Source organism: Suricata suricatta, chromosome 3 (genome assembly GCF_006229205.1).
Source record: "Suricata suricatta isolate VVHF042 chromosome 3, meerkat_22Aug2017_6uvM2_HiC, whole genome shotgun sequence".
NCBI lineage: Eukaryota > Metazoa > Chordata > Mammalia > Carnivora > Herpestidae > Suricata > Suricata suricatta.
Window position 1 is genome coordinate 70,035,498 of NC_043702.1, and position 21,512 is coordinate 70,057,009.

The 21,512-nt window shown below is 39.7% G+C and overlaps 1 protein-coding gene across 3 annotated transcripts in view; it reads right to left on the minus strand.

Annotated features, from left to right (window-relative positions):
* Nucleotides 1-6,255: 6,255 nt before the first annotated feature.
* DAPL1 (death associated protein like 1) overlaps nt 6,256-21,512 on the minus strand; it is a 29,342-nt gene continuing 14,085 nt past the window's right edge. The window contains exons 4-6 of one of the 3 annotated variants that reach the window (XR_003906661.1): nt 15,657-15,870; nt 9,007-9,065; nt 6,256-6,357 (exon numbers count right to left, since the gene is read on the minus strand). Coding sequence is in view for 1 of the 3 variants with exons in the window: in XM_029934533.1 (XP_029790393.1) it covers nt 15,754-15,870 (117 nt within the window). In the remaining 2 variants the exon portion in view is untranslated. Of the gene's footprint in view, nt 6,358-9,006; nt 9,066-15,593; nt 15,871-21,512 lie in introns of those variants that run through there. The other 2 variants (XM_029934533.1, XM_029934534.1) reach the window with 2 other exon arrangements.

The window sequence follows — 21,512 nt, forward strand, 5'->3', positions numbered from 1 at the left end:
CTGCCTGGCTGGCTCAGTTGATAGAGCATGCAACTCTTAATCTCAGGGTTGTGAGTTCAAGCCCCATGTTGGGAGTGGAGACTACTTAAAATTAAAAAAAAATCTAATTAGGGAAACCTGAGTGGTTCAGTCAGGTAAGTTTCCAACTTTGACTCAGGTCATGATCTGCTGGTTTGAGTTGGAGCCCTGCATCAGGCTCAGAACCTAGAGTGTGCTTTGGATTCTGTGTCTCTGTCCCTCTCCCTCTGTTCCTTCCCCACTCATACTGTCTCTCACTCTCTCTCAAAAATAAATAAGCATTAAAAAAAGAAACTAAAAAAATCTAATTAAAAAAGCAGGCAAAAATAAATAAGTAAATAAGTAAATACCATAATATTTTTTATAATTATAGAAATGACATACCCTAGTACTATTCAACCAAAATTAAAAATAAAAGTAATCTCTTTCACAAATCCACAATGATACTATTCTCCAAAAGCAAATGCCGTTAAATTACTGCTAAATATATGGCAGGTATCCTTCTGATTTGCACACACAGTTACAATCACATATAAACCTAAACATTTATGTATACACATAGTTCTGTTTTTCTAACCCTGTGATTGTGTATTGGCATACAGTTTGTTTTTTGTCTACTTAACAGTGTTTGCGAAAGCCTTTATGTGTTAGCTACATGCAAAACTACCTCCAGTGGCCCATTGTTTGGGCATGTCATACTTATTAAAACCTCTTAAAATTACAGAAGTAGGATGTGCTTACTAAAAATAATCCAAATTATACAGAAGTGTATAAAGTGAAAGATTCTTTCTGTCCCATGATCCTCCTCTCCCATTTTCCCAGGAGTAATTATTATTAGCAGTTTCCTGTGAACCTTTATAAACTTTTTAAAAAGTCAGATATATTAAAGTATAATTCATATACAGTAAACTTTGCCTTGTACAGTGGATCACTGTGTAGTTGTGGAACCAACACCACAACTGCGTTATGGAACACTTCCATCACAAAAAACTTCCCTTGTGTCCCTTTATGGTGACCTCTAGCCCTGGCAATCCGTTAGACAAATTCTAGAAGTTGGATCAACTGATCCGTTTTCTGTTCCTACAGTTTTACTTTTTCAAGAGGGTCATATAAATGGAATTACCTTGTGTGCAGCCTTTTGACTGTGCCTTCTTTTACTTAGCCTAAGGCATCTGAGATTTATCCCTGTTGATGTGTTAACAAGTCCTTGTTTTGTCCAGTACACAGAAATAGCTTGTTTCCAAGTATGGGATCCTGCTATACCTATAAATTAGCTATATACATAAGTTTATATTTGTATATATACTTAACTTGTATAACCCTACTTCTCTATCTCTCTTTTTTAATATTTTATTTTTATTTTATTATTTTTTTAAAGTAGGCTCCACACTGTGTGTGGAGTCCGAAGCAGGGCTTGGACTCAGGACTCTGAGATCAAGACCTGAGCTGAGATCAAGAGTCAGATGCTTAACTGACTGAGCCACCCAGTGCCCCTCACTGTTCTCATAACAGACATTCAGGTCACATCCAATTTTTCACCATTCCAGGAAAGTCTAAAAATATGAACCAGGAAAGCACATAATTATTCACAATTTCTTGTATATACATATATATTTTTAGAAATGAAACTGCTGACTCAAAAGTCAGGTACATTTAAAATTTTAATAGACACTTCCAAATTGCTTTCTTAAATTATTGTACGTGTTTAAATTCCATCAACCCTGTTTGTATCTTTTTCTCCATAACCTCACCAACAACAGATATTAATTTTTGTTGATCATATTGGCAAAATGATGGTATATTGCATACCTTTCACCCCTAATGAGACAGAGCATTAAAAATATGCATTTATCGGGATGCCTAGATGGCTCAGTTAGTTAAGCATCTAACTTCATCTCATGGTTCATGGTTTGAGACTTGCATCGGGCTCTGTGCTAACAGTTTGGAGCCTGGAACCTGCTTCGGATTGTGTCTTCCTCTCTCTCTAACCACCCCTCCCTCCAAGTTCACACTCTGTGTCTCTCTCTCTCAAAAATGAATAATAAACATTAAAAATGCATTTATTAAATTAACAAACATTTAAAACTATGCAAATATGCAACTATTTGATTTTTGTCTTCTATGAAATGCCAGTTTATAGCTTTTGTTCATTTTTCTATTAGGTTGTCATTTTAAAAAATGAATTTGAAGGAATTCTTTATATAGTAAGTAGACTAGAGATATTTTTTCTAGTCTTTACTTGTTTATGGGGTCTATGGAAGCTGTTCACTTTGTACGGATACTGTGACACTTTTCCTTATGATGTCTGGATCATATCATATTTGGAGAAATCTTTCTACTTTTAAAGTTACTCTCAACTCCAGAACTTAACTAATTTTTTGCTGATAGATATGCAAATTGTTTCAAATTTTCCATTGAACACTTGTACATATCTCTTTGCTTTTAAAGACTTGTAATCTTGTATATTCTTTCCTCTTATTGAGCATTTTTATATGTTTTTTTTGGTAAGATTTCCTTCTGTAAGATAAATTCTAGAAGCTGGATCACAGGATAGTCTTATTTCAAATTTTATGTCTCTGTGGTCTTGAATTCACACCCATCAGACTGTTTTGGGATCCTGTTCTATCAGGTATTCCCTCTGCTACATCCACCCATCTATGGGCTCTTTCTTTTCAGCTTACAAGTATGTTCCAGACTCACACTTTCCTAGAAACAAAGCTGAATAAAACAAAATAACTTCTCTTGAGTGTGCCTTTTTTTTCTAGTTGCCAACTTTTCTTCTTAGCCAACCTGTTGAAATGGTGGTCCATGCTTCCTCACTGTGCATTAGTGCTGCCCACTGCCGTCTGCATCCTGCCCCTTGTACTCCACTGACGCTGCTGTGGAAATGTAACCCAGGGACCTCCAGGTGGTTCTCCCAACTTCATCTACTGGCTACCCCCTCCTCCCCGTTACTCACCAGTTTCTGCCTCCATGACACCAGCTCTTTTCTGGATTCACCTTCCAGGTCAGATTTTTTTCCCCATCTCCTTTGGGTTCCTACTACCATTGATTGTATGTATGTACTCGCACTTAATGCCAACCACATGTGTAGGCTGAATAATGTCCCCTAACTAACCAGGTCCTAATCTTTAGAGCCTGTAAATTATATCTTATTTGGCAAAAGGGATTTTGCATATGTGAATAAGTTAAGATTCTTAAAATGGGGACATTATCCTGGATTATCCGGGTGGACCCAATGTAATTACTTGTGTCCCTATAAAAGGGAGGCAGGGGGGACACTTGACTATAGAAGAAGCAAGCATTACTGTACAATGCTGTCTTTGAAGATGAACAAAGAGCAGTGAGCCAAGGAATGAGGTTGGCTACGAGAAGCAGGAAAAGGTAGGAAAGTTCTCCTCTAGAGCCTCCAGGAGGAACTAGCCCTGCTGATATTTTGACTTTTGGCCCAAAGGGATGGATTTTAAACCTCTGACCTTAGAACTGTAAGATAATAAATCTGTATTGTTTTAAGCCACCAAGTTTGTAGTAATTTGTTATAGCAGCTTCAGGATAAAGATAATGCCCAAATCTATATCTCTAATTCTAGAACTCTCCTTTAATCATCAGAGTCTTAGCTGTGTCTGCTTGCCATCTTCAAATTCAACATAACCTAAACAGATGTTATCACCTCCCTCTTCTACCTAGGTTTCCCTGTTTCATTTAATGGAACCACCACTCTCTGAGTCACATAAGTTAGAACCCAGGGCCTTCTTGGTCTCCTCTCACCCACAGTCATTAGTCATCAAGCCCTAGAGCGTTTTTTTCCCCAAATATGCCCCCTCTTCATTCCTATAGCCTTTTGCCTATGGACTGATCTCCTCTTCAAATCCATCCTTCACATCAAAGCTGAGATGAGCCTTCTAAAGTGCAAACCTGCCTAAGCTCCTTCCTTTAACAGCTGCACAGAGTCAAGCCCCAGCTCTGTGGCAGGCCATACAGGACCCTCCCTTCACTACCACATCTGTTATCACCTTGAACTCCAGTGATACTGAGCTGTTTGCCATCTTCCCATCTATACTAGGTAGTTTCATGTTTTCACGAAACTTCATGACTTGCACCCCTGCTGCCCCCATCCTTCTTTTTCTGGTCAGCATTTACTGGTCTTTATAACTTTGCTCATTCTTTCTTTTATTTATTTATTTATTTATTTATTTATTTATTTATTTTTTAATGTTTTATTTATTTTTGATACAGAGAGAGACAGAGCATGACAGGGGGAGGGGCAGAGAGAGAAGGAGACACAGAACCAGAAGCAGGCTCCAGGCTCTGAGCTAGCTGTCTGCACAGAGCCCGACGTGGGGCTCAAACCCACGACCGTGAGATCTGACCTGAGCTGAAGCCGGAGGCTTAACCGACTGAGCCACCCAGGTGCCCCTGCTCATTCTTTCTAATGAGGTATGGCTAAGTGTCCTTTCTTCGTTCTTCTGTAGCATTTTGGGTGTGCATATTACAGCACAGCAGTTCCCACATGAAAGGGACATTATCTGCATGCATCTTGTGGCCAGGACCAATGTCTTTATCCACTTTTTAAAGCTCAATGGTTTGTACAAGGCCTAGTAAGTGTCTATTGAATTGAACTGAATTGTATTGCAGACAGAAAAAAAGTATTTCATTTGCTTATAATATTTAAAAATTTTAGAAACTTATCTTTTATAAACAATCTCCTCTGCAAGTTCTGGGCTATAGCCATGTAGAGTAAAAAACAAAACACAAAACAAAGTGTCTGAAAATTCCTAGAGAGAGACATTTTAAAAAAGAACAATGAACATGTAAGTAAACTCTGTGGTCAACCCATGTTCTCAGTGTTCTTTCAAGAAAAATATTTTAAATTTTATTGCTCCTTGATGTTCAAAACTGGTCAACATATGTAAGAAAATGTCTAGGTATCTTGAATTTGATCTTTGACTATCCCAGAAGTTGCCTTTCTAGTCACTGTGAAGTATTCCTGCAAAGCACATATAATTTAACCCATACCCGCGTATTAGAGCTGGGCATACATTCTGTGTAAATAAAGGACACAGCTACTATATCCATTTCTTTATAAAGATCATATCCTAAAGTGGTAGAATGGAGAGATCTATATGATATACTGCTAGGTGACCAAAACAAAGCACAGAGTGGTGTATACAGCCCAGCCCATTTTATGTAAGGAAGGGAGAAGTAATATATACTCATATCTGCATACATAATCATTGGAAGGATAAATCAGAAACTAAGAAATGCAATTATCTGCAGGTGTGAGAGGTAGCTAAGTGGATGGGGATGTGGCAGGAGTGACATTTCTCAATATCTACCTTTTCATAGTGTTCAGATATTTCAATCATATAAATGTATAATCTATTTAAAATAATTTAAAAAATAACTATAAACAAATAAAGTAATAATAGATGCAGGCCAGTAATATTCCCCATTTGCTTTGTTACCATTTGAGAAGCAATAGTATATTCTTAGTTTCTGGCCTGGAGTCTTTTTTTTATTTTCAACACTTGATTTAGAAATAATATCAAATATTTGAAAAACTATAAAAATAAAAATAGCACAAAGGAGATCTGTGCATCATTTACCAGGTTAACCTATTTTTAGCATTCTTTCCTATATGAGTGCACTCTATCTATGATCTTCTTCTAATTTTGTGTCTGAACCATCTGAAGTTCATGATCCTTTACCTCTAAGTATGTCAGCAGGTATTGTATAGAATATAACCACAGTACAGTTATCTGGTTCATGAGTGGGCAGTGATATGATGTGAACCAGAGAGTCTTGTGGAAACAAATGTTTCCTAAACATAAGACTCGTCTTAACTTTTATATTGTACCCACTGGTCATTGGGCAATCAATTGTCACGGGTAAAAAGGACCAATTAAGTGTGTCACTGTGGAAGTCATCAAACACTTCAGACAGTGTCCTTCAGTCAGTCTCAGATCTTGATTTTCCTCCTCTCTTTGATATAAATCAAGCCATTCATTTCTAAAAGCCTGAAGTTGCATGGAAGATGGCACTTGTTGGGATGAGCACTGGGTGCTATATGGAAACCACTTGACAATAAACTATATTAAAAAAAAAAAAGCCTGAAACTTCTCCCACTTCCTAATTTAAAAAGTTCCAGATGTTCCGATTATAGTTCAGTAATGGGATTAGAAGAAGACTTTTCAATTACATACTGTTTAAAAGTAATTTAAAATATATAAATATCACCTGTTTCAAATTCATTTGTTTGCTTCCATCTGCAACAGTGATACATGTGATCAGGTTCTGGAATTGCTTTTTTTGCCTCTGACTTTGTTGCTGCATTTGTTCCTGTTGGAGAAAGGAGAAATACAGATGTGGAGGTAAGTCTGAGGAGTTTACAGGAAAAAGGGAGGCTGGCCCTGCAGGACTACGTTGAAGACCTTGAGTCCCATAGAGCTAGTTCAGTCTACTCAGAGGGAGTAATCTACAACCCAAGACCTAGAGTTGTTTTTTTTTTTTTTAATGTTAGAAGCATTCCATAAACATCAATGTCAAATGTCATGTTTCAGGTAAATAACATTGAAGAATGATTCTTTCATTAATACAATCCTTGTGAAGACTTGGATAGTGGTAAGGAGGTGGACCTTCCCAAGTGGGACACATGTCAGCCTAGGCTGGGTTTTGTGACTTAGTTCTGGGGAGGGTTCTTTCCTCCTACCCCCTATTCCCTTACTACATCTGGACTCCTCAACTGCTATCCACAAAACCTGACCTTCCTGGGTCACTGTGGCAGAAGGATTTATGCTATAATTTAGCCAATCCTTTGTGGATGGAAATACGGATTTTTCTTTAAAAATGTTTTTTTGACCTATTGTTATCTATACAATACCTTGATGAGAAACCTTGTGTTTATATACACCTCTGTTAATTTGTTTGATGGTTTTTATAGAATAAATTTATAAAAGTGGGGTTGTTGGATCAAAGAGTATTCCTCTATTTTTGACTTTTGATACCTCCTACCAAACTGTCCTCCAGAAGGTGTTCAACAATTTACAGTCCCACTAGCAGTGTGTGAGAATGTGGTGTCCTACTCTGAGGGTTGCAGTTAAACATTGTAATACTCTACTTCTGTAGCACACTGGCTTCGCTCTTCAGTAACTGATGGAATCTTGCTAAATTTTTCCTGTTCCTTGCAAGGGAAACGATAATAGTACCCTTCTCCAGGGCTGTTGTGGAAGTAAATGAGGTACTGACACCTGTTACTGCTTCTAGCTTCAGTCTAACCCCCAAGAATAGCTTGTCAGCTGTCTTGTCTAGTGTCAGGCTGGGGGTAGAGCCATACCCCAATATTGGGGAACAGTGAGCTAGGATGGGGCCTTGGGAGGGAACTAGAGTACAAAAACAGTGCCAACCTTATTACCCTCTTTATGTGTGTCATGACACATGACTAATATTTCAATATCTAGTTTTCGGTTATTTACTATTTTTGTTTTTGGTAACTTTTTTGAGATAATATCATACAATTCACCTCCTTTCGTGTCCATAAATACAATCAATTTTATAATATTTTCATTACTCCAGAAAGAAACTCCATAACCTTTAGCTGCCACCACCAAATCTCTGCGGCACCCCCCACCTGCCCCCAGCCCCAGGTAACCCCTAATCTATTTTCTGTTTCTATAGATTTGCCTAATCTGGACATTTTATATAAATGGAATTATATAATACGTGGTCCTTTGTGACTGGGTTCTTTCACTTATAACGCTTTCAGGATTCATCCGCGTTGTAGCATGTACCTATACTTCACTTGACAAATAATATCCCAAGGGGATATACTATGTCTTGTTTACTCATTCCTCAGTTGATGGACATTTGGGTGGTTTTCAATTTTTTGTTATTACAAATAATGCTGCTATAAACATTTGTATACATGTTTTTGTATGGACATGTTTTTATTTCTTGGGTATCTACCTAGAAGTGGAATTACTTGGATACTTATTGTTTTTTAATATAACTAATAAATAATATTGTAACGAATATCTTGGTAGAAAAGACTAGGGGAAAATGACCATGTCAAGAGAAAAGCATGAATACGGGTCTAGGGGTGTTTGGGGCTTAACCTCTCTGAACAACACGTTCGGCATCTGTAAAATGGGTTGTTGTAAATATTAGAGGTTAGATATACCAGAAGGCCCATGGTTCACTGCCAAGTCTCAGAAAATGATAGCTACTATTGTACACGCACCAAATCTTGAAGTAAAAATCCTCTTGGGCCTAGCTTCTGCATCAGTACATCCTGTCAATATTATCAGATTTCCCTGGTTTTTCATTTCTATGATCTTGTATTTTGTTTTGTCAGTCTTGGCATAAGCCTTCAGTAACCGCCAGATTGACACTGTCTGTGGAAACTAAATCTGGGCTCCCTTTCAATCTTCACATCCGACCTCTAGCTGAACTCTCCTGGTTGCTAATTTTTTTTTTTTTAACATTTATTTATTTTTGAGAGAGAGACAGAGTGTAAGTAGGGGAGGGGCAGAGAGAGGGGGATACAGAATCCAAAGCAGGCTCCAGGCTCTGGGTTGTCAGCATAGAGCTTGATGCCGGGCTCAAACTCACAGTTTACCATGAGATCATGACCTGAGCTGAAGTCAGATGCTTAACCTACTAACCCACCCAGGCGCCCCTCCAGGTGGCTAACTTTTTCCCTCCACCCCTACTGCAGGTCCAGCTCTTATACGCCTCAGGTCCTCAGGAACTGAGGATTGCTGTGCAAACCTGAGGAGCAAACCACAGCTTGCATGAAATGATGGTCCATGGACCAAGTCCACCCCACAGGCTGGAATTGTTTGCACAGTGTACAATAACAAAAAATTGAACCAATACATAAAAACCAGGAGATGTGACACAAAACTATTTCAGACTGTTTTTGAAGGAAATCAGATATGTCAGTATTGGGCCCTCATCCTTGCTTGGTAAAAACAAACTGACTTATCCTACCTCAGCTCCTTTCTTCAGTGCACTTCAGGACTACATCAAAGGGAGGTGAAGTGGCCAGTCTGTGGAGAAACAGCAAAAACCATCGTTAGCCACTTTCTTATGTGACCATGGCAACATCCCCCCTTTCCCATTTCTTCCCCATTGTGGTCTATCCCTGCTAAACCCCTGGCATGTTTTGTGATTTCATACCAGTCTAGACTTTATTTTCCACTTTGTTGAGCATTCATTATGTTGTGGAAAATTTCCTACAGAAGTCTCCTACTCTATGCTTATAAAGATAGTGACATCTTGTTCTCAACATCTACCCTCTTTCTTTTGTTTTACATCATGAGCCTCTTGTTTCACTGTTCGGCTCACTGCATCTTCCTCTTTAGTGTCTGCCTCCGAAAACAGTGGTTTGCTCAGTTCTTAAAAGCCTGGTGGAGCTAGACAGCATGTCTGCCAGGGCCAGGACGGTGCTCTTGCTTCCAGGTCTGGCTCACTTAGAACCACTTGACCCATGATGTCTGCTGTCAGATCACTTGTTTCTTCATCAGCCATGGCAAAGTGCATTGCTCAATCTTTCCTTGCACTTGATATGTCTGGTTAAACCCTTCTATTATCTCCAGGCTCTCTTTTGGTACCGCATTCTGCCCATTTTAATCTTGCAACAATCCTCTCTCTTTTCATAGACCTTCGATTTTTGAAGGAAGTGTTTTTGTTCTTGTGCAACCTCTTCCTGCTCTTAACAACCTCATTCTGTTACATCTGTTCTTTGATTTCACTTTTTGGCCCCAAGTGTCTTCACCTTGGTTTCATCTGTCTGTACTCTCTCTTAAATGCTTCTGTGGCAATAGCTAATTTATTGTTGGAAACCTTTGGCTATATTCCTTTGGAAAACCCTCTTTGTGTCATTGAAGAAACAAGTTCCATTATTCTGCAATCTTTGAAGGGGAGCATGTCTTTGGTTCTTCACTCCTTTACCTAATTCCCTATATTTTAAAAAATTAATTTCAATCTCTGTCATTGCATGAATAGAAAGAATAAAATCTTTCAGTCTGAGTTTTATGATCTCTGGCTTTCTTGCCTGTGATACTCTCAATCTTATTGTATGCAAATGGCTAGCATCAGCAGCTAAGTACCTCTCTCTCCAATGCAATGATTTTTAACCTTGAATAACTGATGGACCTTAAAAAAAAAAAGAAAAAAAATTTTCTGGACCCATGCCATTGACCTAACTTATTCTATTTAGGTCAGAATTGCTGTTCTCATATAGATATGGTTCTGGGTAATTTGGAAGGTTCTTGATTTTAGCAAGCCTATGATGATTCAATTCTCTCACTTTAAAAATAATTTTACAGTTTATTTATTTTGAGAGGGAGAGAGGAAGAGGGAGATAGAGAGAGAGAGAGAGAATGAGCATGAATAGGGGAGGGATGGAGAGAGAGGAAGAGAGAATCCCAAGCAGGCTCAGTGCAGTCAGTGCAGAGCCTGATGTGGGGCTTGAACCCATGAACCATGAGATGAGATCATGACCTGAGCTGAAGTGGGATGCTTAATCGACTGAGCCACCTAGGCATCCCTCTCACTTTTTTTTTTTTTTCAAACTACCCTGAACTTTTGTCCTTGAGGAACATTTATGTGGTATCTTCCTCCTTTCTGTTCTCCTAGGTCTTTGATAATTATGGTGGTGGTATGATTGGCCTTAACACAAAACCATCATAGCAAATGTGGAGCTGAGGCCTGTGGTGTGTCTGCTCAGGAGGTGGCACAAAGGTCATTCAAAACATGCTTTTGCAATAATTTAGCTTGATTTGGAAGGCTCTTGTAGAAAACACGCACATCTCTGTAACTGCACCTCATTGGCTGATAATAAACACTTCACTGCAGAGGTCACCTTTGGTTTGTCCACTGCCCTCGCTCTTTTCCCAAGATGCACATGGCATTGCTCCCAGCCTCATGACTTTGCTGTGCACAGGGGAGGCATCCTGTGCACGTTTTCCCTGTTTGGCTTTCTTTATTCTTTTGGGGGTTCACATCTATATATTATACATTTTCTCCCAACCTGGTTCACTTTCATGATCTTTCAAACTTCCATATTGTGTTATTAAACAAAACCCTGAAAATCAGAACTCAAATGGCATTTCCCCTACTGAAGGATTTGACACGTCCCAAACCAGTCCTTTCACATAGATTTCTCTCTTCAAATTCAGCTCTATTTTTAAAGTCAGAATTACAGCCAGATTCTCTCTGTTTGGAGACCTCTAAGCTTCAGCTTAGATCTCATGGGGTCACAGAGGATAGCTCTAGATTTGGGAGTAAGAGATTTCCAGAGAAATTCCTCCATTTAAGCTATTGTACCTTGGGAATCTCTTAACTTCTCTGAGGCTCATATTTGTCATCTCCAAAGTGGTATAATGACAGCTACTATCTTGTGATTTTTGTGAAGATATCATGAAATCCTATATGTAAAAGCAGGTTCAAAATCTATCTGTTTTATGTATTTTTAATTGAAGCTCTGCTCACCCTAATTTCATGTGTTTGTCTTTCATTCCTTCAACATTTCCTTTGGAAGTTCTCCACTTTTTCCTTTGGCTCATTTTTCTTGGCTCAGGTTCTCTGTCACTTCACCCTTTATAATTAATTAATTAATCACTCAGAACATATTTGGATGAAAATGTTGACATCCTGACAGTTGATGTCAGACTTATTGGAAGCAGGGAGATTATTTGGGGGGTAAGATGACTCCCTGAGGAATTTTCCAGGGGTCAAGACAACACAAGAAACACTAACTGCTGATGTGGAGCTGAAGAAAAATTAGTAGGACAGGAAGAGCAGAAAAGTGAGAAAAAGGGAGTGAAAGAGGGGAAGCCATCAGCAAGATGGTGGGAGGAATAGAGGCCTGCCAGGGCTATAATGAGCAGTGAACAACATCCTGGATTGGGGCAATGGGTAGTGGAAGGACATACATGTAAAATCCGGGATATCTAATATTCTACTGCAGGTTGTCTGGTTGCTAAGCTCTGCTAAATCTTTGGTACGTTTATCACCCTTTGGAGGAGAATTTGGAGAAATCATGGAAAAGGACCCAGATGAGAACAGAAACAGCAAATACGTTGGAAAGCAAAGGTGATTCCTGATATTGTACAGCCATTGTGGATGGGCTTTGAACACCCACCAAGAGTAGAATGGGGGTTTGAGCTCATTGTATGTATTTGAAGGGGGTGGTGACTCCAGCTGACATCCAGACACCCACTTGAAAACATTATACGTACTCCAAACCAGCCATACTCTCCTCGGACTTGTGTTCCATCTGAAGAAAGCCTATCACCCCATTATTCCTCTGAGTAACCTCAGAGCTAGCTATTTTTAAGGGTTTTCTATATTCTTTTCCTCAACAAGTACTAATTTTCCCCAGTAGTTTCTTCCTGTACCTTTGGTTTATTCCCACCAACTTTATGTTTACCTGTTTCTTTTTTTCAACCTGAAAACAATCTTCATTTTCTACCTCCCTTTCTGAGGTTCCACCTCTCACTGCCTCCTCAAATTTCACAGCTGTCATTTCTGTGGGCACTACTGGCTCAGCTGAGTGTGTGTGTGTGTGTGTACACACACACGTGCATGCGTGTGTATGTGCATACTTGTTTCTGGCTCTTGTAGCTCACATAGCAATGACGGACGGTCTTACTTTCATTGTGAAAGATTCTTGGATTGTTTACATAATCCTCTTTTGCTCCATAGTATTTGTAAAATTTTGCTTAGGGGGGGAAGGGGGGAGAGAAAGAGTACACACGTGTGTTTATCTTTTGGAGATAGCATACTGAAGTATTTCTAGATGAAATTATGCTTGAGATTTGCTCTAAAATAATCCAGAAGGAGAGAAAGAGGGAGAAGACGTCAGGAGCCAAATGCTATGGATTCAACAAGATTGGCCATATTGTTGAAGCTGGGAGATGAGTACCTGAGGGTGCAGTATGATATTCTTGCAACTTTTGTGTATGTTTGAACATTTCCATGATAAAAACCTTAACTAAAGACTGTTTATTCAAGATCTGCATGAGGGTTAGTGATCTCCCCAGCCAATACATTTTTTTCTTTACTGTACAAGACCTCCTCCTCAGCATGCCCCATTCTCACCAAGCCATTTCTAAACTCTCTCTGCACGTTGATTTGTTGGCATGCCTGGTCCCCTTTGGTCTAGGATCTTGTGGTAGGCAAGGGCCACTTCATACCCATCTCTGTGTCCCAGTGCCTAAGACAGAGCATGCTCAACTGAGCTGAAACAAGCTAAAGAAAAATGTCCACCAGCAAATCCCCGGCCTTGTACCTCCTGACAGTCCTCCACCATTGTCATGGTTTTGGCTGGGCTTGTGAACTTATCACAGGGGCTTCCAACTGAGTGGAACCACAGCACATCCAAAACAGGGCTTACTCCTCAGGAGGGACAGGGAACAGCCACTTTGGCATCTACATGTACAGCCATGTCACCACAAAGCTCTCTGATTGGCCTGGTCATTTTCTCTGAGATAATTTCATTTCCTCTCAAAGCTGAATGTCACATCAAACTTCTCACTTTTTTATAATTTGAATCATTGCAATTGTGGGCCTAAATTACTGCTGGGGTTTTTATTCGATAGCCTCCCTTTGAGCAGCCTCTTTTCTCTTGCAATACATCTTCCAATCTGGAAGGAGAGACTGGCACCCTTCTTCTCTTCTTCCTTTTTTTGGGTGGTTGGCCCTCCTGTCACTGCAGGAAAAGCAAGTCTAGTGATGTTGCCATCTTAGCTTCCCATTTCCTCATCACCCTCCCCTGTGCTCCTTGCTTCCATTTGGCCCCAAATCTTCAGCTTTTCCTTTAATTCCTAATGCAGGCTCATTTTATACCACTGCTTATAGTTCTCCTGCTACTATAGTTCTGGATGCTTCTAGAACAGTCGTCCTGGTACCACCTTGCTCTCACTCCTCTTGAAATGGCTTATTACAAACCTTAGTGTCCATTTTTTCTTCTTCCCAGTGTGTGCCCCTGGGAAAGTTAAACTGGGGGTGGGTGGGACAGGTATTATTATGCCCGTTTGACAAGGATCAGAAGGGTTGAGTGGCTTGTTTAAGGTTTAAGAGCTAGTAAAGGTCAGAAGTAGAATCCTAATCTCCTAATCCCCTAGTCTTGTGTTCCAGCTGGTATCTACTGTCCTCTCTATACTTTGCTACTGTCCTCCTGAGAGGTCATGGCTGATCTTGAACTTCTGTGCATTTAGAAGAACAAGTACACCTCACAACACTTACCTTTCTGGAATATTTCTGACAATAGTCTCAGAGGACTGGGAACGAAGCTAAGCCAATGTAGGGTGGTTAGGACTAGCTGTCTTATGAATTCATATGGGCATTGGCTGAAGTCTCAATACTGCCTGAAACAATTTTCTTGTTTCTGAAGAAAAGCCAAAAAATGCAGGGGAGGAGGCAAGATGCATCAGTATGAACATTGGACTTCATCCAAGTGCTTTTAGAGTTCCAGGAATCAGAGATAGGCATGGCACCAGGGTTCTCAACCTATAACATGATGGACTCCAGTACTGACCACTTCGGGGGGTTAGACAAGTGCTGATTGATGGATAGCATTATTATTTAAAATTTATTAAAATATTTATTTATTTTTAAGAGAGAGAGAGAAAGAGAGAGAGAGACAGAGCATGAGTGGGGGAGGGGCAGAGAGAGAGGGAGACACAGAATCTGAAGCAGGCTTCAGCTGTCAGCACAGAGCCTGATGCAGGACTCAAATTCACCAATGGTGAGATTATAACCTGAGCCCAAGTCAGACGCTTAAGTGACTGAGCCACCCAGGTGCTCCAAATTGCATTAATCAGAGGTGCAGAATGGTAGAACTGTGAGTGACAGCTAACCTTTGTGTAAAATGAATGTGGTTTTCCTCTACTATCATCTGAAGACACACTTGGCTATTAACATTTGAGTATATGGGGAGACAGGGGTGGGGGGGCGGTGGGAGGGAGAGGAAGAGTGGTGGAGAGTAGGAGAGCTAGAGCAGGGTTAACTATGGCAACACTTTCCCTCCTACCCCCACCTCCAATTAAAATCAACATCTATACTCCAACCACAATGCCCTGTAAAGTCATGACCCCTAGGTTCTACAGCATGAATTTTGTGGGAGGTCTTGAGCAAATCTCCCACTGAAACTCTAATTCTACCTTCCACCCTTGATTGCTTTGCAGAGAAGTATGTGTTTGCAACAAATCTAAATTTTTCATTTTCCCTCACCAAACCTTCAAAGCAAACTATTTATTTATGTGGGGAACTGGAAACAACATTTTACCTCAAGGGAAAACTTGAGGATCTTAGGACAAACATACAGAGAAGAATCACTCCTCATGTTTGCATAGAGTATCAGCCTTTGTGCAGCTCAGAGATAGCCTTTGTCCTTCAGGGAGAACTCAGTGTGAGTGGAACAGCTCAGAGTCAGCATCAAGGAGAGAAGGGCTTATCCTGAGAGGGGGAGGGGACTAGTCAAGTATTCTGGATTCTCCACTCATTCAACAGAATTACATACATAAACCTCAGTGGGCTCCTGGCCTGCATCGAAAGGAGCGTGCTGGATGTATAATTTTGGATGCTTTATTATCTAAAGTAAAAAGAAAAGATACAAAAGCTATTTTATTTACCAAGCAAGTGCACTAGACCTACGGAGAGTTTTGGTCCTTTTGCTAAGCTGTTGGATGTTCGAGGCAGGTGGCCAGATGGCTGTGTTTTTGTCCCAGCTTAACATTTTCGAGGCTGCTGAATAATGTGGATCCTTTTCAGTGGAGTGACCTTCTCCAGAGCAGGTCTGGGTTTCTGATGGGCCATATGCACTGCTGCTGGGAATTTATGGCTGAGCTAAAGATGAGAAAGAAAGAAAAAAATAAGCATATTGGACCTTTTTTGTCATGAAGTATTAGAGTAGCAGAGAACAATACAGTTGGTTGGGGGAACTTCACAGTTTCTGGTCACTTCTTTAATATTTCTTTTCTTGAAACCACTTTCAGCTCTAGGCTCATAGGTGTATACATTCACCTGGGTTTTCTCTCATTAGCTGGTTTCTGGGTTTGAAAATTATAAATAATAGTATATAAAAGATAACATACAGAAGATACATGTGCATTTATATGTATGTTTTGAAGTGACATCTGCAAGGGTAAAAATGGTTAATTGTATCTTGTCGGTTCTACAAGATCAGCAAGGACTCTGGCATTAGTACACGTATATGGGGCACTGTATTCTAAGTAGGCTCTGGGGATACCAGGGAAGGTCCTGCAGGCAACAAGCACCTCTGTTGTCAAAAAAGCAGAAATAAGGAGCCTCTGGAAGAAGGTAGGAAGAGTTAGGGTCAGTTAGTATGTTGAAGCGTGTGAAATGGCTGTTTTTGTAGGTAAAATATAATCCCATATTGGCTATTTCATATGGTTCAAACTCTACAGCCTGGTAAATAGAAAGCCAAGGAGTGATTACTAGCTTCAGGTAACAAAAATTCTCATTAATCATCCCACGGAAGACATCTATGAGGAAATGGGCTTACGTGGCTTTCAATGAACACAGACAGGTTTGAGAATAAGAGAAATTTCACATGGAGCCTAGAGACCTTAGGGAATTTACTAAGGACAGCTTAAGATAAAAAAGATGCCCAATGCAGTGAGCAATTCAGACATAGTTTTCCTAGGAGGAGAATTTGAACCCAGTGACCTTTTGGGTCCATTCCAGTTCTTGGTTTCTAAGCTGATGGATACAACAGAAAGATACCTAATAAGGACACTTGCCTTAGCCAGCAAGGAAGGGATGCCTCAGCTCACAAGGAATTTAACTTATCACTGTAGAACTTAGATGCCCTTGCCCTGACACTCAAGTTAAATAAAGGAGAAGATAAACTGCACATGACCCCAAGCATCACATTGTTTATAGTTTGTTTGGGCTCTTCTAAGCCAAGGAAAACATATGTGCCTTACATCTCTTCTCAAATGTCCCTGAGCTGTGGGCCCAAGTGTTCCCTTTCATGTGAAACTTGACTCCAGAAAGTCCTTTCTTCTTGGTCTTAAAAAATTAAACAGACTGGAAAAGTATACACTAAAATGTTAACAATGGTTATCTCTGAGGGATTATGGGGCAATTCCTAGTCTTTTGCTTTACTTTGCCTATCAGTATTTTTCTAAAATTTTTCTTTTACAATAAGCAGGCAGAAGTAATATAATAATTGAACCCAAAGATGGTGTCTGCTGGAGTTTCAGCAGGAAGGAAGACACATAATGGAGGTATTAGTCATAGATGTTACTTTAGAATCGAAGAAAAGAGCCAGTGACTTTTTTTTGTCAGATCAATTATCATTGGGCCACATGACAGGCATTTTATAGTGTGGTAAGGGCAGAGTATTTTGTTTTGTTTTTCTTTCAACATGAGGACCAAACTTAAGAGGACTTAGAAACTTAAGAGGCCACCGACTTCAGTAGTTTCCTTCCAGACTGGGTGGCTTTTGTGTCAACTAAAACAGATGGATTATTTCAGGTTTCCCTTGAACCACATTCAAGAGATTACAGGTAGGATGAACAATTTGGCAAGTTACTTAAAGTCAAATACAAGGTGAAGGGAGTGAGAAAGGAAACAAGTAATTCTTGAGGGCAAGTAACACGTGGGACGAGGCAAGATGGCAAGTAGAGACTGCAGAGGTGAAGCCCCAGAACTGTCTGTTGATCTGCAGGCGTGAGAGTGACTGCCGTGGGGGTGGGGCAGGAGGGGATGGGCGGGACTACCTCGTCACCTGACTGTCTCCAGGCTTCTCTCTGCACTGTAGAGTCTGTGTTTTTTTTTTTTTTTTTTCTGATCACTTAAAAAATTGTGGTAAAATACACAGGACAAAATTTACTATTTCAACCATTTTTAAGTGTGCAGTTCAGTTTCATCAAATACATTTACAGGATTGTGCAACCATTCCTCCCATTCATCTCCAAAACTTTTTCATCACATCAAACTGAAGCTCTGTATCCTTTAGACAATAACTCTTTACTCCCTCCTCCACACTCTCAGCCTCTGGCAACCACCTTCTGTCTCTGTGAATTCTGACTATGCCAGGTGTCACACTGAAATGGACTCATGCAGTATTTGTCCTTTTATGACTGGCTTATTTCATTTAGCATATTGTCTTCAAGGTTTACCCCTCTTGTAATATGTGTCAGAACTCCCTTCTTTTTTAAGGCTGAGTACTATCCCACTGACTGTGTATATATCACATTTTGTTTATCTTTTCATATGGATATGTCCATAGGATGATAGAGATTTGGGTTGTTTCCACCTTTTGGCTATCGTGACTAACGCTGCTATAAACACTGGTGTACAAATATCTATTCAGATCCCTGCTTTCAGATCCCTGCTTTCAACTATTTTGGGCCTATTCTCACAAGTGGAATAGCTGGATCATGTGATAATTCTGTTTAATTTTTTTGAGGAACTGCCATATTATTTTTTAAAATGGCTGTACCATTTTATGTTCCCACCAATAATGCACAAGAATTAGGGTTTATATTTTAACTAAGGCATTTAATGGAGATCCTAAAAGTTCCGCTCAACTGCTTTTTTGAGGGGACTGCTGCAGATCAGAATGAATGGGAAACTGTCCCTGGGGCCTTTTGGCCATCTGTGAACTGATCTGGGAAAGTTTAGGGGGAAAAAATCAACAGGATTGAGAAGGAGGTGGAAATAATTCTGGTAAAGACAATAGGCTTAGGGAAATTGCCCATAATTATTAAATTGCAAATATACAGGTTTGGGGGAGTAGCAAGGCTATACAGCCACTCTTAAATATACAACAAGAGAATCAAGTTCTCTCATACACCCCACTCCCTCAATCATGAACACCTTAATGCAGAAGGACCTGGGGTTGTGGGTGGAGAGTCTATAAAGAGTCTTCCATCAGAACTGATGAAACTATAAGTAAAATGGTCAAACTCCAAATGCCCCAATTTTTTGCTATAAATTTTGCATCAATGGTGATAGGAAGATTTTATTTATTATAGGAATAGCTTTCTGGAGTACAACTTACAACTAGCTGTCTTTCAGGCTAGCATCTGAATTTTGAGGAAGCTTTGGAATTTTCATCATCAGTCTTTAAAAAAAGACAGGGTTTGTAAAAAGAAAGGCATTTCTTGTCTGATTCATTAGGATAAGAGAATCTAGGGTAACCCCATAAGAGAAAGAATTCAAGACCAATACATGTATAAGGATTCTGCCTTACTGTGACTCCATCACATAAGGGACAACACACTGAATTGAAAAGTAGATCAATAGAAACTACTCCATTGAGAATTTACATTCACCTCGGGTAGCTGCGACCTCAGAACCTATAGTTTTAGTTTCAGAGAAAACGCAAAAGAAGTATGATAGAAGTCTTCATGATTGGAACTATGAGAGAAATTCTAGATGCAAGAAAATCAGCGGCACGTTTTATTTTAGAGCCTAAAGTTAGGTAGTGGTAGCAGACTGGCAGTTCTTCCATTCATCTTTCCAGGGTGTTAACTTCCAACTTGAATGTTGGCACTTCGATTTCTACACCCCGTTAAGCAAAATGCTTAAAACAAAACATTCAGCTCAAGTCAATGAAATTCAAGGATACTCCTACGGTGATGTTAATCTACAGAACAGGAGAAACCTCTTTAGATTTGCAGATGCCTTTGATAGTTTCCGCTCCCCCAGGATCCCGTTTCACATACATCTCACGAACTTTGGCAGTGGTGACACATCTGGCAACTTGAAAAGTGGCCCCAACTTTAACTAGGCTTCAACATTCCACCCCCCTCTACACCATAACCCAATCTTGTTACTCATGCTTTAACTGGATACTTTCATGTTCAGAGAAGCTTCACAACTATTGCCAAATTTAACTTCCATAACTGTCTAAAGAATTATACTTGGCAGTATCATTCACTCTCATTCCTGCCTTTAAAAAAAGATTAAATGAGTAACCGTAAATCTCAGAGGAGCTACGTGACTTCTAAAAGTTCAAACAGCCTTAAAGTAGTTGATGGAACTTGATCTGAGACCGGTTCTCCCAGATTTTTAGTTTAGAGAGCTTTGGGGGTGACAAAACTCCTTTTCTGTAGGAATATCATGTTATATGGCCTGTCCCCTGGCAACATGAATTCTCTCATCATGTAGGGCTGGGAGAGGCAGAAAGGGCTGACTGGAGGATTGGTTTTCAATCTCCCAAATCTCAAACCCTAGGTTGATTTTAAAATAGGGCATCCAGAGATGAATAACATATGGATAGACATTTCTTCCCATGTTTAAGTGGTTGATGAGATCCTATGAATAGGGCTGTCTTCTTTCTGTCTTACACTTTTAAATTCTTGCATTGGTATGAGAATTGACATGGGTTCTTGGAACTAGACATGTTTCTAACTGAGGGCATATACGAATGTTGCTAAAATGCAAAAGATATAACCCTCATTTCTGCTTCTGTATTTCTTCTGGCCAATTGTATATTGTTAGGTCTTCATGACAATATATACTGTGGGGGGAATCATAATGCAGGTGAAAATTCCTCAGCAGGTATGTATATATATATCTGTATATATATATACATATGTATATATGTATATACATGTCTATATATTTTATATACCTTAATTTTTTGTATGAGGCTATAGAGGTTATTCATCTTTTTCAGTTAAAAAATTAAGGTAAAACCTATCTACAGTAAAATGTACCCTAATAGTGTACAATTCCATGAGTTTTCACAAGTATATACAGTCTGTGACCAAAATCAAGAGACAGAATCTTTAACTCCCCTAAATCCCCTCCTGTCCCTTTGCAGTCAACCACTCCTTCCATCCCCAGCTCCTGACAACCCCTGATCTCAGCAGATCTATTTTTCTAAAAGGCATTGGTCTTTCCACTCCAAGTTGATCTTTCTTCTAAAATCTTATTATGCTTCAGGCTGAACTATGGATTTAGGGAGGATTTTTTTTCATGGTAAGAAAACACATGGACCCCACCAACTACCATATTCAAGATAGTCATAAACAGTGATCTTGGGACTTGATTTTGGGGCTGGCCTCTTATCCTTTGCCTGGGATTCCGAGTGACGTCCTGTAGGATACCTGCTTGGGAACAGAAACTAACACTTATGAGGGCTAATTGTACCTGGCCCTGCTGTACTTTGCCTGTGTTTTATAACTTCATTTTCTTTTCACAAGATCTCTGGGAAGCGCATGCTATTAACCACATTTCCATTTACAGATGGGGAAACTGAGCACAGAAAAAGGAAGAAATCTCTCAAGGACACATAGCTAGTAAGTGACAGAGGCAGCAGGAGACCCATTTGATGTCTTAAATCAGACCTGTTCTAACCAGTAATCTGTGCAGTCTTAGTCACAGGCCAATGACAGTAAGCACTGAACTAAGTGTTAAAGGTGGGGTTTTTTTTTAAAATAGGTATAGTTGCTGTTAAAAATACTCGTAAAAACACATCAGCTCAATGTTTTCTTATGATTTTACAA